This window comes from Sciurus vulgaris (assembly GCF_902686455.1).
Source record: "Sciurus vulgaris genome assembly, chromosome: 2".
NCBI classification, from domain to species: Eukaryota; Metazoa; Chordata; class Mammalia; order Rodentia; family Sciuridae; genus Sciurus; species Sciurus vulgaris.
In genome coordinates this window covers 62,781,422-62,798,653 of record NC_136462.1, presented here as the reverse complement: position 1 = coordinate 62,798,653, position 17,232 = coordinate 62,781,422, and the positions used below count along the sequence as shown (strand labels likewise).

The 17,232-nt window shown below is 35.7% G+C and overlaps 1 protein-coding gene across 1 annotated transcript in view; it reads right to left on the bottom strand.

Annotated features, from left to right (window-relative positions):
- Positions 1-3,807: 3,807 nt before the first annotated feature.
- FBXO33 (F-box protein 33) overlaps positions 3,808-17,232 on the bottom strand; it is a 37,333-nt gene continuing 23,908 nt past the window's right edge. The window contains exons 2-4 of the mRNA XM_079119721.1: positions 8,896-9,006; positions 7,680-8,365; positions 3,808-6,225 (exon numbers count right to left, since the gene is read on the bottom strand). Of these exons, the coding sequence (XP_078975847.1) occupies positions 5,954-6,225; positions 7,680-8,365; positions 8,896-9,006 (1,069 nt within the window). The 3' untranslated portion in view covers positions 3,808-5,953. The remainder of the gene's footprint in view (positions 6,226-7,679; positions 8,366-8,895; positions 9,007-17,232) is intronic.

The following is a 17,232-nucleotide window of genomic DNA, read 5'->3' as shown; positions in this document are numbered from 1 at the left end:
TTGACTACTCACTAACAGCATGACCTTGGTCATAAACTAAAAACAGCCTGCTGGAAACCTCAGCAAGGAAGCCATTTTGGACCTGCTCCAACAAATAGATTTAATCCATTTGATGGATTAATAATCTGAATGGATTACTGGGTGGTAACTCTAGCAGGTGGGTCGTGGTTGGAGGAAGTGGGTCACTGGGGGGTGTACCTTGGGGATTATATTTATCTTCCCTGGCTCCTCCTGCTCTCTCTGCTTCCTGGCCACCATGAGTGAGGCAGCTTCCCTCCACAAAGCCCTTCTGCCCTGATGCTTTGCCTCATCTCTAGGCCAGAGTGATGGAGTCAGTGGGCCATGGACTGAACTTCTGAAACTATGAGCCCCATAAACTTTTTCTTGCCTAGGTTGTTTTGTCAGTTTTTGGGTCAGTGATGAAAAGCTGACTGACATAAATATTTAAAGTTTATATGCAAAAAGTTGCAGAAAATATATAGGGTCAATGAAAGACTCTTTAACAAAAGTATATTACTTTTTTTTTAGTGGGGCTGGGGATCAAACCCAGGGCCTTGTGCTTGCAAGGCAAGCACTCTACCAACTGAGCTGTATTCCCAGCCCCAAAAGTATATTACTTTATAAAAAAATTTAAGATGGGTCTGCTGAAGTGCCCAAGCCAGCCTTGAATTTGTGACCCTCTTGCCTGAACCTTCCGAGTAGCTGGGATTAGAGATGTGCACCACCATGCCCCAAAGTAAAAGTGTATTAGGATAAAATGCTGTGGGATAGTTGGAAAGGTTACATGTAGCAGTCCTGTTTGAATGAGAAACCACCCAGTTTAAATGGGAAATTTAATACAAATAATTCTTAAGTAGGTAAATTATAAGGTCACTATTTGGTACCCTAGGGATGAGGAAGGGCACCCAAAGAAAGACAAACTCCAGGGGTTCGGGCCCAGGGATAGTTCTGCAAGGCCTGAACTGGTCTGGAGTTGCTTGGTAAGCAACAGGCAAGGTCTAGAGCTCAGGGGGGGTGGTGCACCAACAGTAAAAAGTGGCAGGGACCTGCACTAGGAGACCCAGGACCTATGGGGGAGACGCTTAACTGTGGAACATGAAGTGCCTCTAGTTTCTGCGTGGAAAGGCTGAAGGAAGGTCAAGCTGTAAGTTTCATAGAAACTTGAACCCTGACTGGGCAGGTTTCACCAGAAGTCAAGCTGCACCTACCCTGACCTGCTCCAGAGCCAAGAGAGAGCCTCTTCCTTCTGCTATGTCCCCTGAGTGTCCTTACCAAGAAATTTAACTTTGTGCTCACTTTAGAACACTAAAAGGAATTGTTATTAGTATTTACTGAAGGATACATTCAGGGTTAAAAGGCAATAAACTGATAACTGACATGATATGAGGTCAAGGAATAAAATGAATGATGTAAAATTTCCAAGTGATCAAGAGCTAATTCCTTTTTAATAGATGGATATTCCAATTCAAGTTCCAAATATTTTCTTCTTCCTTGCTGATACAAGGTGTCCTTGCCCTGTTTTTAAAAATCTTTCAGAAAGAATGATTTATTTTGTCCTGAAAACTCATTCATGATACACCTTCCATTATCTTTCCACAACCGACAACCCTAATTAGTAGACTGTACCAAATACCGAAGTGATGGCCCTCAAGGCTACCTAATGAGTCCTGGGGTGGCTGGGAGCCTGCTGATGCTTTCAGTCTCTGTTGAGTAGCAAGAGGGAAGCGGGGTTTCTTAGTGCCTTGGGTAGAAAGCAAACTCACACACTCATGACTCCTTGGCCGGATAAGAGTGCTGTACTGTGCTTCATGGACAAGGGTCTCCTTAAGAAGCTGGGAGTGTATGTACCAGGTGTCAAAAGGTCATGCAGGAAGCCTGTGTGTGTGATATGCCCCAGACATAGCTGGTTTGGGTTGAGGGTGTTGGGAGCTATGCAGATGTCTACTTGTGTTCATGGATCAGATACTTGTCTGTTGGTAACTAAGGTGTACTCTTAGTGGTGTCTCAACTAGTAGTAGGGTTATGTTTGGGAATCACAAATTACAGCTTCATCATTGTTTTGAAATACTTGTAATGAAAAAAATCATTTAAATTTGAAACTAAATTACAAGAAATGAATGCTATCTCTACAAAAGAAAGAATAACTGCTAAATTTCTTAAATTCCCATGTGGCATAATGAATCTCACTATAATGTATTATAAAGCACCAATAAAAATGTCTTAAATTCAGCTGTATACATTTTGGAATGGGAATCTCATGATTATAGAAGGAGCTCAATAGAGTAGAGGAAGGAGATGGACAGGGAGAGGAGGGCATGGGGAAATACTGGGGAATGAAATCTGCCAATTGATGGTCTGTTCATGTTTCAATATACCACAATCACTCTCACACATACATAATTATAATGCACTAATCAAAACAATGAGATGGGAGATCAGTAGTATAGAGCAAGTGGGTTGGGAAGGAGGTGAGGATAAGAGAAGGTACCTGGGAATGAGATTGATCAAACTGTTATGTGCATGTACAAAAATGGCATAATGAATCTATTATGTATAATGATAATGCACCAATAGAAAATTCTTTGATGCCAGGACATGGAAATGGTTGGGAAGCACTGGTTTAGACAACGCTGTGTAGTCCTTGTCATTATTCACACCAGCTTGTATGTTACTCGATGAGCACTGCATTATGTTACTGGCTTCATAAAGATCCGTTTAGATTCATGTTATAAGCCCCAGGGAGGCTAGTTTCTGCATCCTTGTGTTCAACAGAAAGCACACTTCCTTAAGCCTCACTCCAGCAGCTCCCTAGCTTCTTTTATGTCTAGGATGGTGGGGAAACAGGACAGTAATTTACATATATTTCATATAGTTTAGTAAACTATGTTGAAACTATTTGGTATCTTTGTTCAATGACGATCTTGTATGTCTATGAGCTATCAGACTACCAACAGTTGAGAATTTCAGTGAAGAATCAGTTTTAGATAACCCAAGTCCAATTTTTATTTCAGAGATAAGGAAACAATCTCCAAGAGGGGTCTCAGCTCAAGCAGCATTAGAGCCAGAAAACAGATACCGAATTTCCCAGTTAGAGCTTTACCACATCAACCTTCACTTGATTGCTATTCATACATAGTAAGACTTTCTTTTTTCATACACTTTGGGTATATTGAAAAAACATACTTAAACAGACTAATTCAAAGGAGTTTGGTGTGTCCAAGAAATAAGGAATTGATAGGTCTAAGGACAATTCCTTTTTTTCCCTTTCATTGTACATCAGACAATGACCAGTGAAGTGTGCCAACTACTTGTCATCTGAAGGTTCTACCCAGGGAGGAAGAGTTAGAAATGAAGTGCTCTGAAAATGCAGGACAGGGCCAGGGAATGTCAGAAATGGATGCGTAAGCAGGTAGCCCTTGCAAAGGCACGGAGGTATGGTCTGGCATTGTGTGTGGTCTCTAGTGTTTATGTGTGGCAAGAAGTTGCTTTTGGTAGAGGTGCTAGAAGTTCTCAGATTGTGGTTGGATAGGCACCTATGGTTAGTTTGAGAATTCCGTTCAGTGTATTTAACATTGTTTTTGTGGGGACTATGTCCAAATTGCCAAACCATCCTTGGAGGCACACCTGGAATACAGACAATTCTTTTTGAATAATGAATTCAAAGATGAGGCATTGCCTAAAAGAGTAAAAAATCTGGAATGATTAAGGAAGGAAAGATGGAAGAAGGAAAAGAAACCATTTTTTCCCCATAAATGAGAGCTGTTTTTCTCAATAACCAAGAATAGAGATCACGACATCAAAGCAATAAAGGGCTTTATGAAGTATTTAATACTGGCAATTCTAAGTATTTTTGCATATAGTGTAAGTTTTAAAAAATAAGCTCCTATAGTGTCTATAAAATTCTACCATATCAACAATGAGTACATAATTCACTATTTTGTGCTAACCAGTCTACTGTTTGCTTTTAAGTTTTTTTTTGTCAGTTTCTTTAAAAATTAAAACCCTCTACTCAGATTAAGTTTTTTTATGATATATTCCCAAATTTAAGCTTTGCTGCACCAGTATACAACAGTTGCTAACATGATTATATACTATGAGGATTACTGCAGTTTATTTAACACAAAGTTTTCATGCTTTATATACAATAAATTACAATGATCACTTTTTAATGCTTTATTCATTGATTAAAAGAATATACATTTAACATAAACCATACAACATCAGTCATCAGGTCAAACATTCAGCTGGTTTCCTTACAGTTTCTGTCAGGAGTTATTTTATCTGATCACATATACAAGATAAAATCTCACCACATCTGGCATTTACACACACTGTGCCAGTGGATTCACACTACTGATGTACATATAAAATCCGCATGGTATGTGCTCACTGGAGACAAAACAGTGCACACCTGTCAAAAGGTCATTTAATATAAGATGGTAAAACCATTTGTAAAACATATAAACTTTTTCCATAAATAGAATCATATCTGGACATCTGTTGCATAAATTGTGTTTCCAAAGCTTACAATAGAGCAGCCAGGTCTCAGCACTGCTGGGCACCCACGTTGGCTACTTACTTTATTATTGCAGACTGTCCTTTAACATTAAATGCACAACATTCGTACCACTTAAAACTGGGGTCAGGTGGAAGTCTCACAGAGACCACGTCTGTACCGCGGTTGCCCTGAACAGTTAAATTGGCTTTTAAAGCCTCTCAGATATAACAAGGTTTTAAAACATACTTCATGGAATGTTCTTCATGTATCATAGCAGCTCATACCTGTGATAGAACAAGCTTTCAGTTTTTCCTTTCTTTCCTTTACATTCACTATTCACAGTGAAACAGGTGCATGGTTTTTTTTTCTTTTTTTTTTTTTTGCTTTTTTGTTTTTTTTTTTTGTTTTTTTTTTCAGAGTTCTGAGGTTGCTGACAGAGCCACAGCACAGCTGTGTACCACAGGTCGAAATTCGACCTTAAATATTACAATCTAGCAGTATCTGGCTGACCACCGTGGGCCGGCCCCTGCCAGCATGTGGGCACTTCTTCATTTAAGTCTATTCTTTGGCAGCTGACACGCGTGCTGACAGAGAAAAATCCAGTGACTTGTTGCTAGGGATTTCACGACTAATGTCTGTTTGCAAACATGTTTGTTTACAACTCTATTTTGATCTTATTTAGGAGGTTTTACACTGAAATACAGTTTGTTTCTTCCTCCACTATTTGAAATCTGGGCTAAAAAGCTAACTTGAATGTATAATGCAATAATTGAATAAAATTATATCAGATACAGTCTGAAAAAATCTGACCATTTAAATATTCATGTTTATGTAAATGCATTTTTTTAAAAAAAGGATAAGCAATGTTCTAACCTAGTACTATATGAAATTCAGAATGGTAATTGGTGATATCAACTCTAATGTAGGTAATGGAAGTTAAACTCGGCTTTCTGTTAAAGATAACTCATTTGGGATTATATTATCTTCCTTTATTCCATTTCAAATCAGAATTAATGAAATGCTATTGGAATACAGAGATGCAGTGCATTGCATATAAATCCACCAGGCTAAGGATATATATATATATACGTATAAAAATATTTTGGCTCCTGAGTTCTGAACTCTGACACACAAAGAATAAAAATGTCCAAAAGGCAGAGTAACTCAGTGAAAAACAAAGTTAGCCAGCAACCTCAGACAATCTTCAACTGTATATCCTTAAGGTTTGGTAACAATTCCATTAACCGTGAAAGCCCTATACATTGTCACTTTGAACTTCTAAACCAATACCCGACTACGTTCTTTGATCAAGAAGTAGAATATACATATATAATTCTATAAAGCTAATACTGATTAAACACAGCACAAAGGGATTAATTCACACTACTGAAAAAAAAAAACATAATAGGACCCTACTTGCATATGTAACCACAGGAATTGTACATTTAAAAAAAGCTAAATGTCTTCACTGAAGCGCTGCATCTCTCTATAAAAATGACGATTTGGTTCAGTGAAGACGCTGAGTGATTCAATGTCCATGACAGCATGCCAAGGTTGACCCAGACCCAGGGATACCTGCTCAATAAGGTTATGCACTGGATCCACATCCTGGTCGGCTAGTTCACCTTGGTCAAAATCAATGCTTTCTTCGGTGACTTCAAGCACTTTTAGATCAGAGCCACGAAGACGAGCAATGGCAATGAGGTTGTGTGCCCACACTGTGTAACCTTAAAAATAAACAAAAGACAATTCTGTCATTTTCTTGCATTTTATGTAATTTTTTTAATGTCAGTCTTTTTCTCATTTGATGCTTCTTGAGAAGTTTCAAATTTGTATCTCCCCCAATTGGTTCTTTTCATTAAAAATATACTGAAACTGGAAAAGGAAGCATGACTGTTTAGTCCTGGGGGGGAAAAAGGCCAGAAATTTGATACTGTCTTAAAGAAGACCACAGTGTGGGTGACCTGTTAGGTAATGTAATCCTATTCTGACATTTCCTTCTCTAAGAGAGATGACATTTAAAGTTTAAAGTATATATAAATAAATTTTGGAGGTTTGCATAATGATGTACCACACGTACAAGGTTTTATTTCACATATATGTATCGATTAACAATACATAGTAAACTGGTATTTTCCATTCGTGAAAAATCATGTTGTGTGGTACTTCACAATCCAAAGAAATGAAGTGATACTTCCGAGTTTGAAGATAAACTGTTAATCATCAGTAGCAAATACCAAGAGCATAAAACAGTCATGATATGATATGTATCAACTTTAGAATAATGGCTACCTCTGAGAAGGAATAAAAGGGAATGGATGGTAGAGGAGCTTTTCTTCTAACACCTTACATCTTTAAAAAGAACGAAGTTTAAGAAGACTGGGGCTTAAATGAACTTTTAAATAACTTGGCACTCTGTATTCCCATTTTACCTGCCATTTTCGATACTGGTCTATTCTTTGCTACCTCTAATGACTGGCCAAATTATAAAAGAAAACTTGAAAAACAAGATATACCCATTCCCACATATTAAGAGTATGCTATAAACAGTTTAAAGACTAATAAAATAGAACTAATAAAACATTTAAAACATTATTATAGGCTATTTTGTAATTGGATTATATCAGAAAAAAAGTAAAACTTTTTTAGTTTTTCAGAACAGCAATTTTATTCAAATGAGAATAGTTCACATTAAGATGAATGGCTCCATGAAGAAATTAAAATGTAACTAACCAATGGGGGTCATCATTTGAAAAAACATTATACAAACTAGTACACAGATGCCTAGACTCTTAAGAGATGAGGCAGTGAACATAAAAGAAACCATACTTGTATTATGCTTTTAAGTTGTCTTGTGATTAGAGGAAATATATCTATTGTTGGGGGACGTGTATATCTTCTTAGCTAAATTTAATTTCAGATGTCATGTGAAATACTATGCAGTAGAAGAAAAAAGAGGGAAGCTGAAGCAGAATGTTTGGGATGGAGGTATGACTTTCACTCTGTAAGTGATATAGTTTATAAACTTTAAAAAGCTTAAGACTGCATGTCAATTTGTTGCAAGATTTCCTGATACTATAAAGGCCAGTGCCATCTTTTTACTGGCATAAATGTTTTAAGTGTAAAAAAATATTTTAAGTACAATGACAATATCAGATTAATAGGGGGAAAAATCACATACCATGAATGGCCAGAAGAGAGAGCTTTGTGCACCTCCATGCTAATAAAACCAATGGATCTTCATTTCGGTTGTCACTAAGATCTGGAAAACCAGACGTGTCTATCACATCATTCATCAATATAAAATGAGTGAGGAACTTGTCATACTGCCTGGATATAAGATCAACAATGGCCCCTGAAACACAAGTGATATAGCTGTCAAAATGAATCCTCTCTAGTGGTATACTGGGTTTCAGAATCTTTAACATATCTTCACTCTTGATATCAAAAGCCATTATATAGACCCGAAGGCTGGTGCTCTTTCGAGACAGGGCTTTCCAGTGGTCATCATTCGGCATGTTGTCCAGAGACTTGTGCATCACAGAAACATTGTGGACCAGGAGAGATAGTCGCTGCAAAGGCACATGGTTGCTATCGGTTAAGACTCTTGCCATCTCAGCTGTAAAGTCACAGAAATCCAGGGCAAGTGAGCGCAGATTCACAAATCGTTCTAGTTCAACTGCAGTGATAAGAGTGCTGTTACCAGGAATATTGTTGTCCAGTAAACTCAGGTGCTCCATGGTGTTGGCAATAGAGTTAGAGAGAGATGACAGTGATGTTGGAGTTACTATTTCCAGCATAAACCCACAGGACAGCCATTTCAGTTGCCTACTATTACTCAGTATTTCTTCAAACAGCTGCTGAATTCTATAAGGAAAACACATGCCACAATGATCTCACTAACATTTAGCTACAATCTTTTAATATTGACTTTTAAAAATAGGAAATAAATGGCATGCAATGTTGAGATATATATATTTTCCTTCATCAATTAGTTAATTTCTACTCAACCCACAATAAATCCCACTAAAATTCACATTAACCTCTAATGAATAAGATACATCAAACACATAGATGTATAAACATGTAAAAATATGTTCCTTATCTGAGGAAACCAGAATTTTACATAAGCATGGTAGAAAAGACTGATGACATACAAGACAAGCAGGGAATTAATAGTTTTAAGTAGCAATAATTATCCAGCAAGATATTTGATATCTTAAAAGATTTATGGCATGGAATGACACATGATCAGTGTATTTCATTAACACATTTGTGTCTTATAGAAAATAAAAAGTTACTTTTCTGATTATTTTTATAATTTTATAGTAAAAACTAGAATAAAATATATAAAAAGCAATATATTAGTATAAACCTCTGTCCACTACATAACTTACTGTTTAATTTTTTTGCCATCAGGGTCTGCCTTGCTGAGGTATGTGTTTGACAAACTTCCTTGCTGTTGCAGAACACTTATGTCTCCAAAAAGACTAAATTTCTGGAGGTTCCTATAAGAAAAAGTATTTAAAGTGATTTTCTAAATGATTAATACACAGAATCATAAATATTACAAATAATAATGTGCAAAAGGTATAACCTAGAAAAGTTTACACCCTATAATTATTTAGAATTCAACTAAATACTTTCAGTATTCTATATACATAAAATACAAGGCAACATGATATGGGAAAAACAGCATAAACTTGAATGAGGACGTGGGTGTAAAGGTTGGTTCGTGAGTTCAATTTTTAAAAATATTTTTATTAGTGTGTTACAATTACATATAACATTGGGGTTCAATGTGACAGAGTCACACATGCACATAATGTGCTCCATTTCATTCTCTAGTACCTCCCCTCTCCTCTATTCAACTGTTCTCCCTTAGTTTTTCAATTAGTACATTATAATTATACATAAATGTGAGATCCACTGTGATATATTCATATATGCACACACCATAATTTGATCAGTTTCATTCCCCCTACTTCACCTTCCCCTCTTCCCTTCCCTCACTGCCCATCCCTTTCTTCTATTCTACTGTTCTCCTTCTATTTTCCTGAAATCCCTTTTTGAAATTCCTTTTTTCCACTCTAGCTTTGTATATGAGAGAAAACATTCAACCCTTGACTCAATATTTAATTAATATGGAAAATCTCTTAATGTGCCTAAGACTCAATTCTTCCTCATTAATAACTATACCTTATAGAGTAGGAATGAGCAACAAAATGACATATGAAGAACTGTACAAGCTCTGAAGCTTTATACAGATGCTAATCAAAACATAAAAATTCTCAAACTAGGTAACTCAGTCAACATGTTAAGTGTCAAAGGTGGGGCTCTGCCCTGATCTCAGTAAGAGATTTTCTTTGACTAAATCTAAAGAGACCCTTCTCTAGTTTTTTTTTTTTTTTTTTTGCGGTGCTGGGGATTAAACCCAGGGCCTTGTGCTTGCAAGGCAAGCACTCTACCAACTGAGCTATCTCCCCACCCCCCTTCTCTAGTTTTATGGTTAAATATATAGCTTTTGATTAATGGAGGTTAAAAAAATATTAAAAAGGGCTGGGGATAGAGCTCAGTTGGTAGAGGGCTTGCCTTGCAAGCATGATGCCCTGGGTTCAATCCCCTGCACTGCCAAAACAAAACAAAACAAACAACAACAAAAAAACTTATGAAAAAATATTTTAGCTTTAAATAATTTCAGCTATAAGACATACTTTTCTAATAGTAAAATTCTAAGTTAGATAAAACTAATATTAAAAACTCCTAAATGGCAATCATCACCAACTAGAGATCCCATTTTATAACAGAAAACAAAGGGATAACTTTAATAAGAAATGTTTAAATATAAATGAAAATATCATTTCTTTATAATATGTCTCATTTTCCCAAATTAACAACCCTGATTTCACTGAAAAGCCTGATGATCCTAAAATTCAGTTTAAGGAATAATGACTAATTCATTTACTCATTAACTCAAATATCCCTTGAGGGCCAACTAGGTGCCAAGTGCTGTGCTATATATTAGGGGTACGATAGTGATCCAGTGCTGTGAAGGACAAGACCATGTGGCCATACATCATGAGAATATCTGACACTGTGTTAAGTGAGAGAAGGTCTCCTGAAATAAAATGAATCTTAAGGGTAAGTAGGAGTTAACCAGGAGAAGAGTTACAGAAAAATGAAAAAGTATATGCAGAGCCCCTGAAGTTGGAGCAAAGTGAGCTGAAAGAATCCAGAGTGATTGGTATAGAGTGATTAGAAATAAAATGAAACAAGGCTGTAGATATAGGTAGGATTCTATGTCAAAGAAACAAAAAAAATATTTCTGCCTTCACTACAATAAGCTGCCCCCAAATGGTTTTAAGCAGAGAATAACATAATTAAATTTGTATCTGGAAAATATTACTATAACCTTAAGGGAACAGCCTGTTAAGGAGGGCAGAGCCACAGCAGAGGGACTAGTTAAGAGAGTATGTTAGTGATTAGAGATGTGAGGTAACGGCAGCCTGAATTGTTTCTGGTGGTGGAGGTGGAGAGAATAGATGGCATGAGCTTTATTTAAGAGGTAAAATGGACAGGAGTGGGTGCTGGATTAACTATGGGAAGTAGGAAAATAATCAAGAATACTAAATTTTCTGAGTTGTGGGACTACACAGATGGTAGAGCTTTTCACTTGGATAGAGACTACTAGGAATGAAACAAATTAATCAGGCAATTGTGTGTTTGTGTGCTGAGGTGGTGGAGTAGCTAGATTATGAGCTCTCTTTAGTACACACTGAGCTAGAGGTGCCTTTGAAATAAGACTTTCTAAGCTTAGAAATAAAAATCAAAAAGGAAAATTTTGACTATATAAAAATGAAAAATGTAATATTCAATGACATACTTCACTAAAAAGGGCATTCCAACATAGTGAGAAAAAGTGAAATAAATGCTATTTTTAGATATAAAAGAATACCATAGGAATCAAGAAAAAAAAAATCCAACAGTAAACGAGAAAAGGTTATAAACAGCCAATGTAGAGTATGTCAAGGAAAACAAAGGATTACTAATAGAAATAATGTAATTTTTTTCTTGACCTTTAAAAAAATTTCAAAATTAGTCACCTTAGTAACTCAAATAAGCTTTCCATGTGTTGACTACAGAAATTATTCTTAAAAAATTTTCAAGGAAAGATATAAAACAAATGTAAAAATCCTAGTTTTCCAGGCCTGGGATTATGGCTCAGTGGTAGAGCACTTGCCTTGCATGCATGGGACACTGGGTTGGATCCTCAGCACCACATACATAAATTTAAAAAAAAAAAAAAGGTACTGTGTCCATCTACAACTAAAATTTTAAAAAAGCCCTAGTTTTCCATTGAAAAAGGATATGAAGCTGCTTTTGATAGAATGGCTACCATATCAGACTCCAAAGGATACGTAAGTATAATATAGTTATGTGTGCTTTTGAATGATTTCCCCTTTTATCCTTTATTCTAAATTTTCTACCATTCATAAATTATAAGGAAGTTACGTTGTTTCTCATAATCCTTTCTAAAAAGAAAAATTTAAAAAATGAACATCTGGTTTTGGAAAATTCAATTTCTAATAATATATAGGTAGGAAAGTCATACAATCTCTATATTTTCTCCCTTCAACTCGATTTCCACTACAACACTGTTCTGTGTTATTAAAACACATTATGAAGAGACTTATTTCTTCTCCAAAGGATTAAAGAACTGCCCACCCACTATAACTAAAATATTGCATAAGATATATGATTCAATTGTTTTCAGACACTGGACAGTAAGCATTATAGGACCGTGATCCCTGAAAGATGGAAAAAGTGAGGTGAATGCTATGCTTGCTGATTCAGATCATGGACTGGAAAGAATTTGAAGGTGACAATACAGGGCATAGAAACCCAATTTATATTCTTAAATGTTTCCTTTGTTGTGCAGAAGCTTTTTAATTCAATGGCATCCCACTTACTTATTCTTGGTTTTATTTCTTGAGCTGTGGGAGTTGTATTAAGGAAGTTGGTACCTGTGCCAATGTGTTGGGAGCGTTGTCCTCATGTTTTCTCCTAGCAGTTTCATTGTTTATGGTCTAATTTCTAGGTCTCTGATTCGCATTGAGTTGATTTTTATGCAGGTGAGAGGTAGGGATCTAGTTTCATTCTTCTACATATGGATATATGGTTTTCCCAGCACCATTTCTCCAGAATGTTTTTGGCACCTTTGTCAAGGATCAGGTGATTATATTATGTGAGTTTGTTTCTGTGTCTTCTAGTGTATTCCACTGGCCTTCAAACTGCTTTTATGGCAATATCATGCTATTTTTGTTACTATACCTGTGTAGTATAATTTGAGACTGGGTATTATGATGCCTCTGGGCCTTGCTCTTGCTGCTCAGAATTGCTTTAACTATTCTCTGTCTTTTATTCTATATAAATTTGAGGACTCCCCGCCCCCAATTCTATGAAGAATGTCATTGGTATTCTGACGGGGATTACACTGAATCTGTGTAACAGTTTTGGTAGTATGGTCATTCTGATAATATCAATTCTGCCTATCCAAGAACATGGGAGGTCTTTTCATCTTCTAAGATCTACTTCAGTTTCTTTCTTCAGTGGTGTATAATTTTCATTGTAGAGGTCTATATTAATTCTGTCTATCCAAGAACATGGGAGCCCTTTCCATTTTCTAAGGTCTTTCTCAATTTTGGTTTTCATTATAGACATCTTTTGCTTCCTTGGTTAGATTTATTCCCCCAATTTTTTTTTTTTTTTTTTAGGCTACTGTGAATGGTATAGTTTTCCTGATTTTTTTTCTCAGCAGATTGATTACTGGAGTATAGAAAGTGAGTGATTTATGTATGTTCATCTTGTATCCTGCGACTTTGCTGAACTTATCAGTTCTACCAGTCTTTGATAGAATTCTTAGGGTGTTCTAAATATAGAATCATGTCACCAGCAAACAGATTATCTGGCTTCTTTTCCTATTTGTATCCCTTTAATTTCCTTCATTTGCCTGATTGCTTTGGCTAGAGTTTTAAGAACAATGTTGAATAGGGGTGGTGAGAATGGACATCCTTGTGTTGTTCTGATTTTAGAGGAAATGATTTCAATTTTTCTCTATTCAATTTGATCTTGGATTTGTCATACGTAGCCTTCAAAATATTGAGGTAAGTTCCTTCTGTCCTTAGTTTCTCCAGTGGTTTAAATATAAAGAGGTGCTGGATTTTGTGGAATGCTTTTTCTGCATCTATTGAGATGTTCATGTGATTCTTGTTCTTAACTCTATGTATGTGGTGAATTACATTTATTGATTTGCATATGTAGAACCTACCTTACATCCTGGGGATGATGCCCACTTGATCATGGTGTACTATCTTCTTAATGGGTTTTGGAATGCGGTTTGCCAATATTTTATTAAGGATTTTTGCATCTATCTTAATCAGCAATATTGGTCCAAAGTTTTATTCCCTTGATGTGTTCTGGTTGTGGTATCAGGGCAAAACTGGCCTCGTAGAATGAATTGGCAGTGTTCCCTTTCTATTTCACAAAATAATTTAAGGAGGGTTTTCATTAGTTCTTAAAGGTCTAGCAGAACTCAGCTGAGAATTCATTTGGTCCTGGGCTTTTCTTTGGAAAGATTTTAATTGTTGCTTCAATCTCATTGCCTGATAGCTTGTTTAGGTTTTCTATATCCCAATGGTTCAATCTGTGCAGGTCACATGTTTAGAAATTTATCCCCTAGATTTTTCGTTTTTTAATATAAAATTTCAAAATACTAATGACCCTTTACATTTCAGAAGTGTTTGTGTTGATATTTCCTTTTCCAAATCTAATTTTGTTCATTTGGTCTTATCTTTTTGGTTAATTTGGCTAAATCTTGTTTATCTTTTCAAAGAACCATTTGTTGCATGATCCTTTGTATACTTTATTATTTTCAAATTTTTAAATTTTAGCACTGATCTTATTTCCTCTTTTCTACTGATTTTGGAATTGGTTTGTCCTTTTTCTAGGGTTTTGAGATGTAAAGTTAGGTTTTTTATATTTTTAATGTAGTAACTCAATGCTATAAACTTTCCTCTTAGAATTGTCTTCATACTGTCCCAAAGATTTTGATATGTTTTATCTCTATTCTCATTTGTTTCTAAGATTTTATTTTTCCTCTGATATCTTCTATGACTCATTCCATTTGACTGCATTTAATCTATAAATTTCTTTTGATAATATTGGCCATTTTGAAGATGTTAATTTAATCTACTCATGAACCTGGCTTGTCTTTCCATTTTCTATTATCTTCTTCAATTTTTTTCTTTAGTGTTTTATAATTTTCATTATAGAGGTCTCTCACCTGAATTAGAGTTATTCCTAAGTATTTTATTTTTTTGAAGCTATTGTGATTGGGTAGTTTTCTTGATTTCTTTGTCAGCAGATTCATTTTTGAAGTGTAAGAAAGCTACTAATGGATAAAGAAACTGTGGTATATATATACAATGGAACATTACTCCGCCATAAAGAATGATAAAATTACAGCATTTGCAGGCAAATGGATGAAAGTGGAGAATATCATGCTAAGTGAGATAAGCCAATCTCAAACCAAAGGACGAATGATCTCGCTGATAAGCAGATGATGACACATAATGGGGGTTGGAAGGGGTTAGTGTTAGGGTTAGGGTTAGGTTTAGGGTTAGGGTTAGGGAGGGGGGCAAGAATGGAGGAAGGACGGACTGTATAGAGGGAAAAGAGGGGTGGGAGGGGTTGGGGGAAGGGTAAAAATAACAGAATGAATCAAACAACATTACCCTATGTAAATTTATGATTACACAAATGGTATGCCTTTACTCCATGTACAAACAGAGAAACAACATGTATTCCATTTGTTTACAATAAAAAAGAAAGCTACTGACATCTCTGGCTGTGGTTGTAGCTCAGTGGTAGAGTACTTGCCTAGCATGTTTGAGGCACTTTTTGATTCTCAGCACGACACCAATAAATAAATAAAATAAAGGTCCGTTGACAACTAAAAAAAAGTTAAAAAGAAAAGAAAACTATTGACTTTGTATGTTGATCTTGTAACTTGCTACTTTGCTGAATTTTATGATCACATCTGGAAGTCTTCTGGTAGAGTTTTCTTGGGTCTTTTAGGTACAGAATCTTACCATTAGAAAACATAATTTTGACTACTTTTCCTATTTATATCCTTTCAACTTCCTGATTGTTCTGGCTAGAGTTTCAAAAATTATATTGAAATAGAGTGGTGAGAGTGGACATTGTGTCTTGGTCCTGATTTTAGAGAAAATGCTTTCAGTTTTTCTTTACTTTTAAGATTTTTTTCTTTTCTCCTTTTTCCATTAAGTATGTGGATGTGTGACTGTGTATGTGTTTTAGCTGCACAGACTTGCTCATGAATATCTACATTTATATTATATATATATATACACATATAAAGACAAATATTTTTCCTTTTCACATACATATATATTTTCTTTTAATTTTTATAATTTTTCCTTTTTAAAAAATTTCCTCATCTGTGTTGTTCCACCTTGTCTTGACTTTAGAGGGTAGGTTTTTTTTTTTTAATTTGCTTCAGTTTTGCTTCAGTTTTACTTCAGTTTTGTCTTTTGTTTTTATTTCTCTTATTACGCCTCTCCCTTCAATAGCCAAATTCACTTGTTCTTTCTCTCTCCTTATTTTATTTCTTTTTAAATTATTTTTTATCTTTTTTTCATTTCTTCTTTATAGCCATCACTTGCTATCTCTCCTGCTTTGAATATTTTAACTTTCTTTTTCCTTCCTACACCATTTTTTCCTTAATGAAATATAATTTTACTATCTTTAAGAACGATTTAGTTTATATACTTCCTGCTCCTGTCATTTATATTGTTTGGGTACTTGGGAGGTATAGTCAACACATGCTGTGTACTTTAATGCTAAATGTAGTTTATAGCTGTTTACTGTGGTTGCTTTTGTTAAATGCTGACCTTGCCATTCCCCTTTTTGTGATAATTAATAGTGTACATGTTTAGTAGGCTCTGGGACATTTATTCTAATGCTCAACATTGATCATTATTATTATTGCTGTTGATTGCTTCCCACTTTTCTGAGAGGCGTGAAGAAGCAATAGGTACACTGTGAGTTCATGGAGATTCCAGGCTGACCTACACCCAAACTCTGCAAAGTGACAGCTCACCTTCCTCTGCACAAAAACTAATCCCATTCAAGTTTCAACAATGTTTTTTATTTGTTTGTTTGTTTTGGTATCAGGGATTGAACCCAGGGGTGAGTAACCAGTAAGTCACACGCCTGGCTCCCTCCCCCCTTTTTTTTCAGAGTCTTGCTAAGTTGCTAAGGCTTTCTTTGAATTCATGTTCTCCTCCCATGTCTCTGGGATTACAGGTGTGCATCACCATGCCCAGCTTCAACAATACTTTTAACACATAGGATGGGGAAACAAAACCCACAAACCAATGATTAGGCCCCAAACAGGAATGACAAGAGGAGGACATCAGGTCTCACTCTTGGACATCAACTCCTACAATTAAATCAGAGAAAGATTCCAAGACGATGTTTGAGGAAAAAAACCCAGTATTATAGTTTCTGTATGTGAATTAAGTCAGCAGTTCTGAAGCAGCAAACTGAGAGGCACTGGTGGTTGAAAACTGCAGTTACACTGAGTATGTGTTTTGAAGATGAGAAATACCAACAACACAGGACTTCCTACGAAAAAATTAAGTGCACACCAA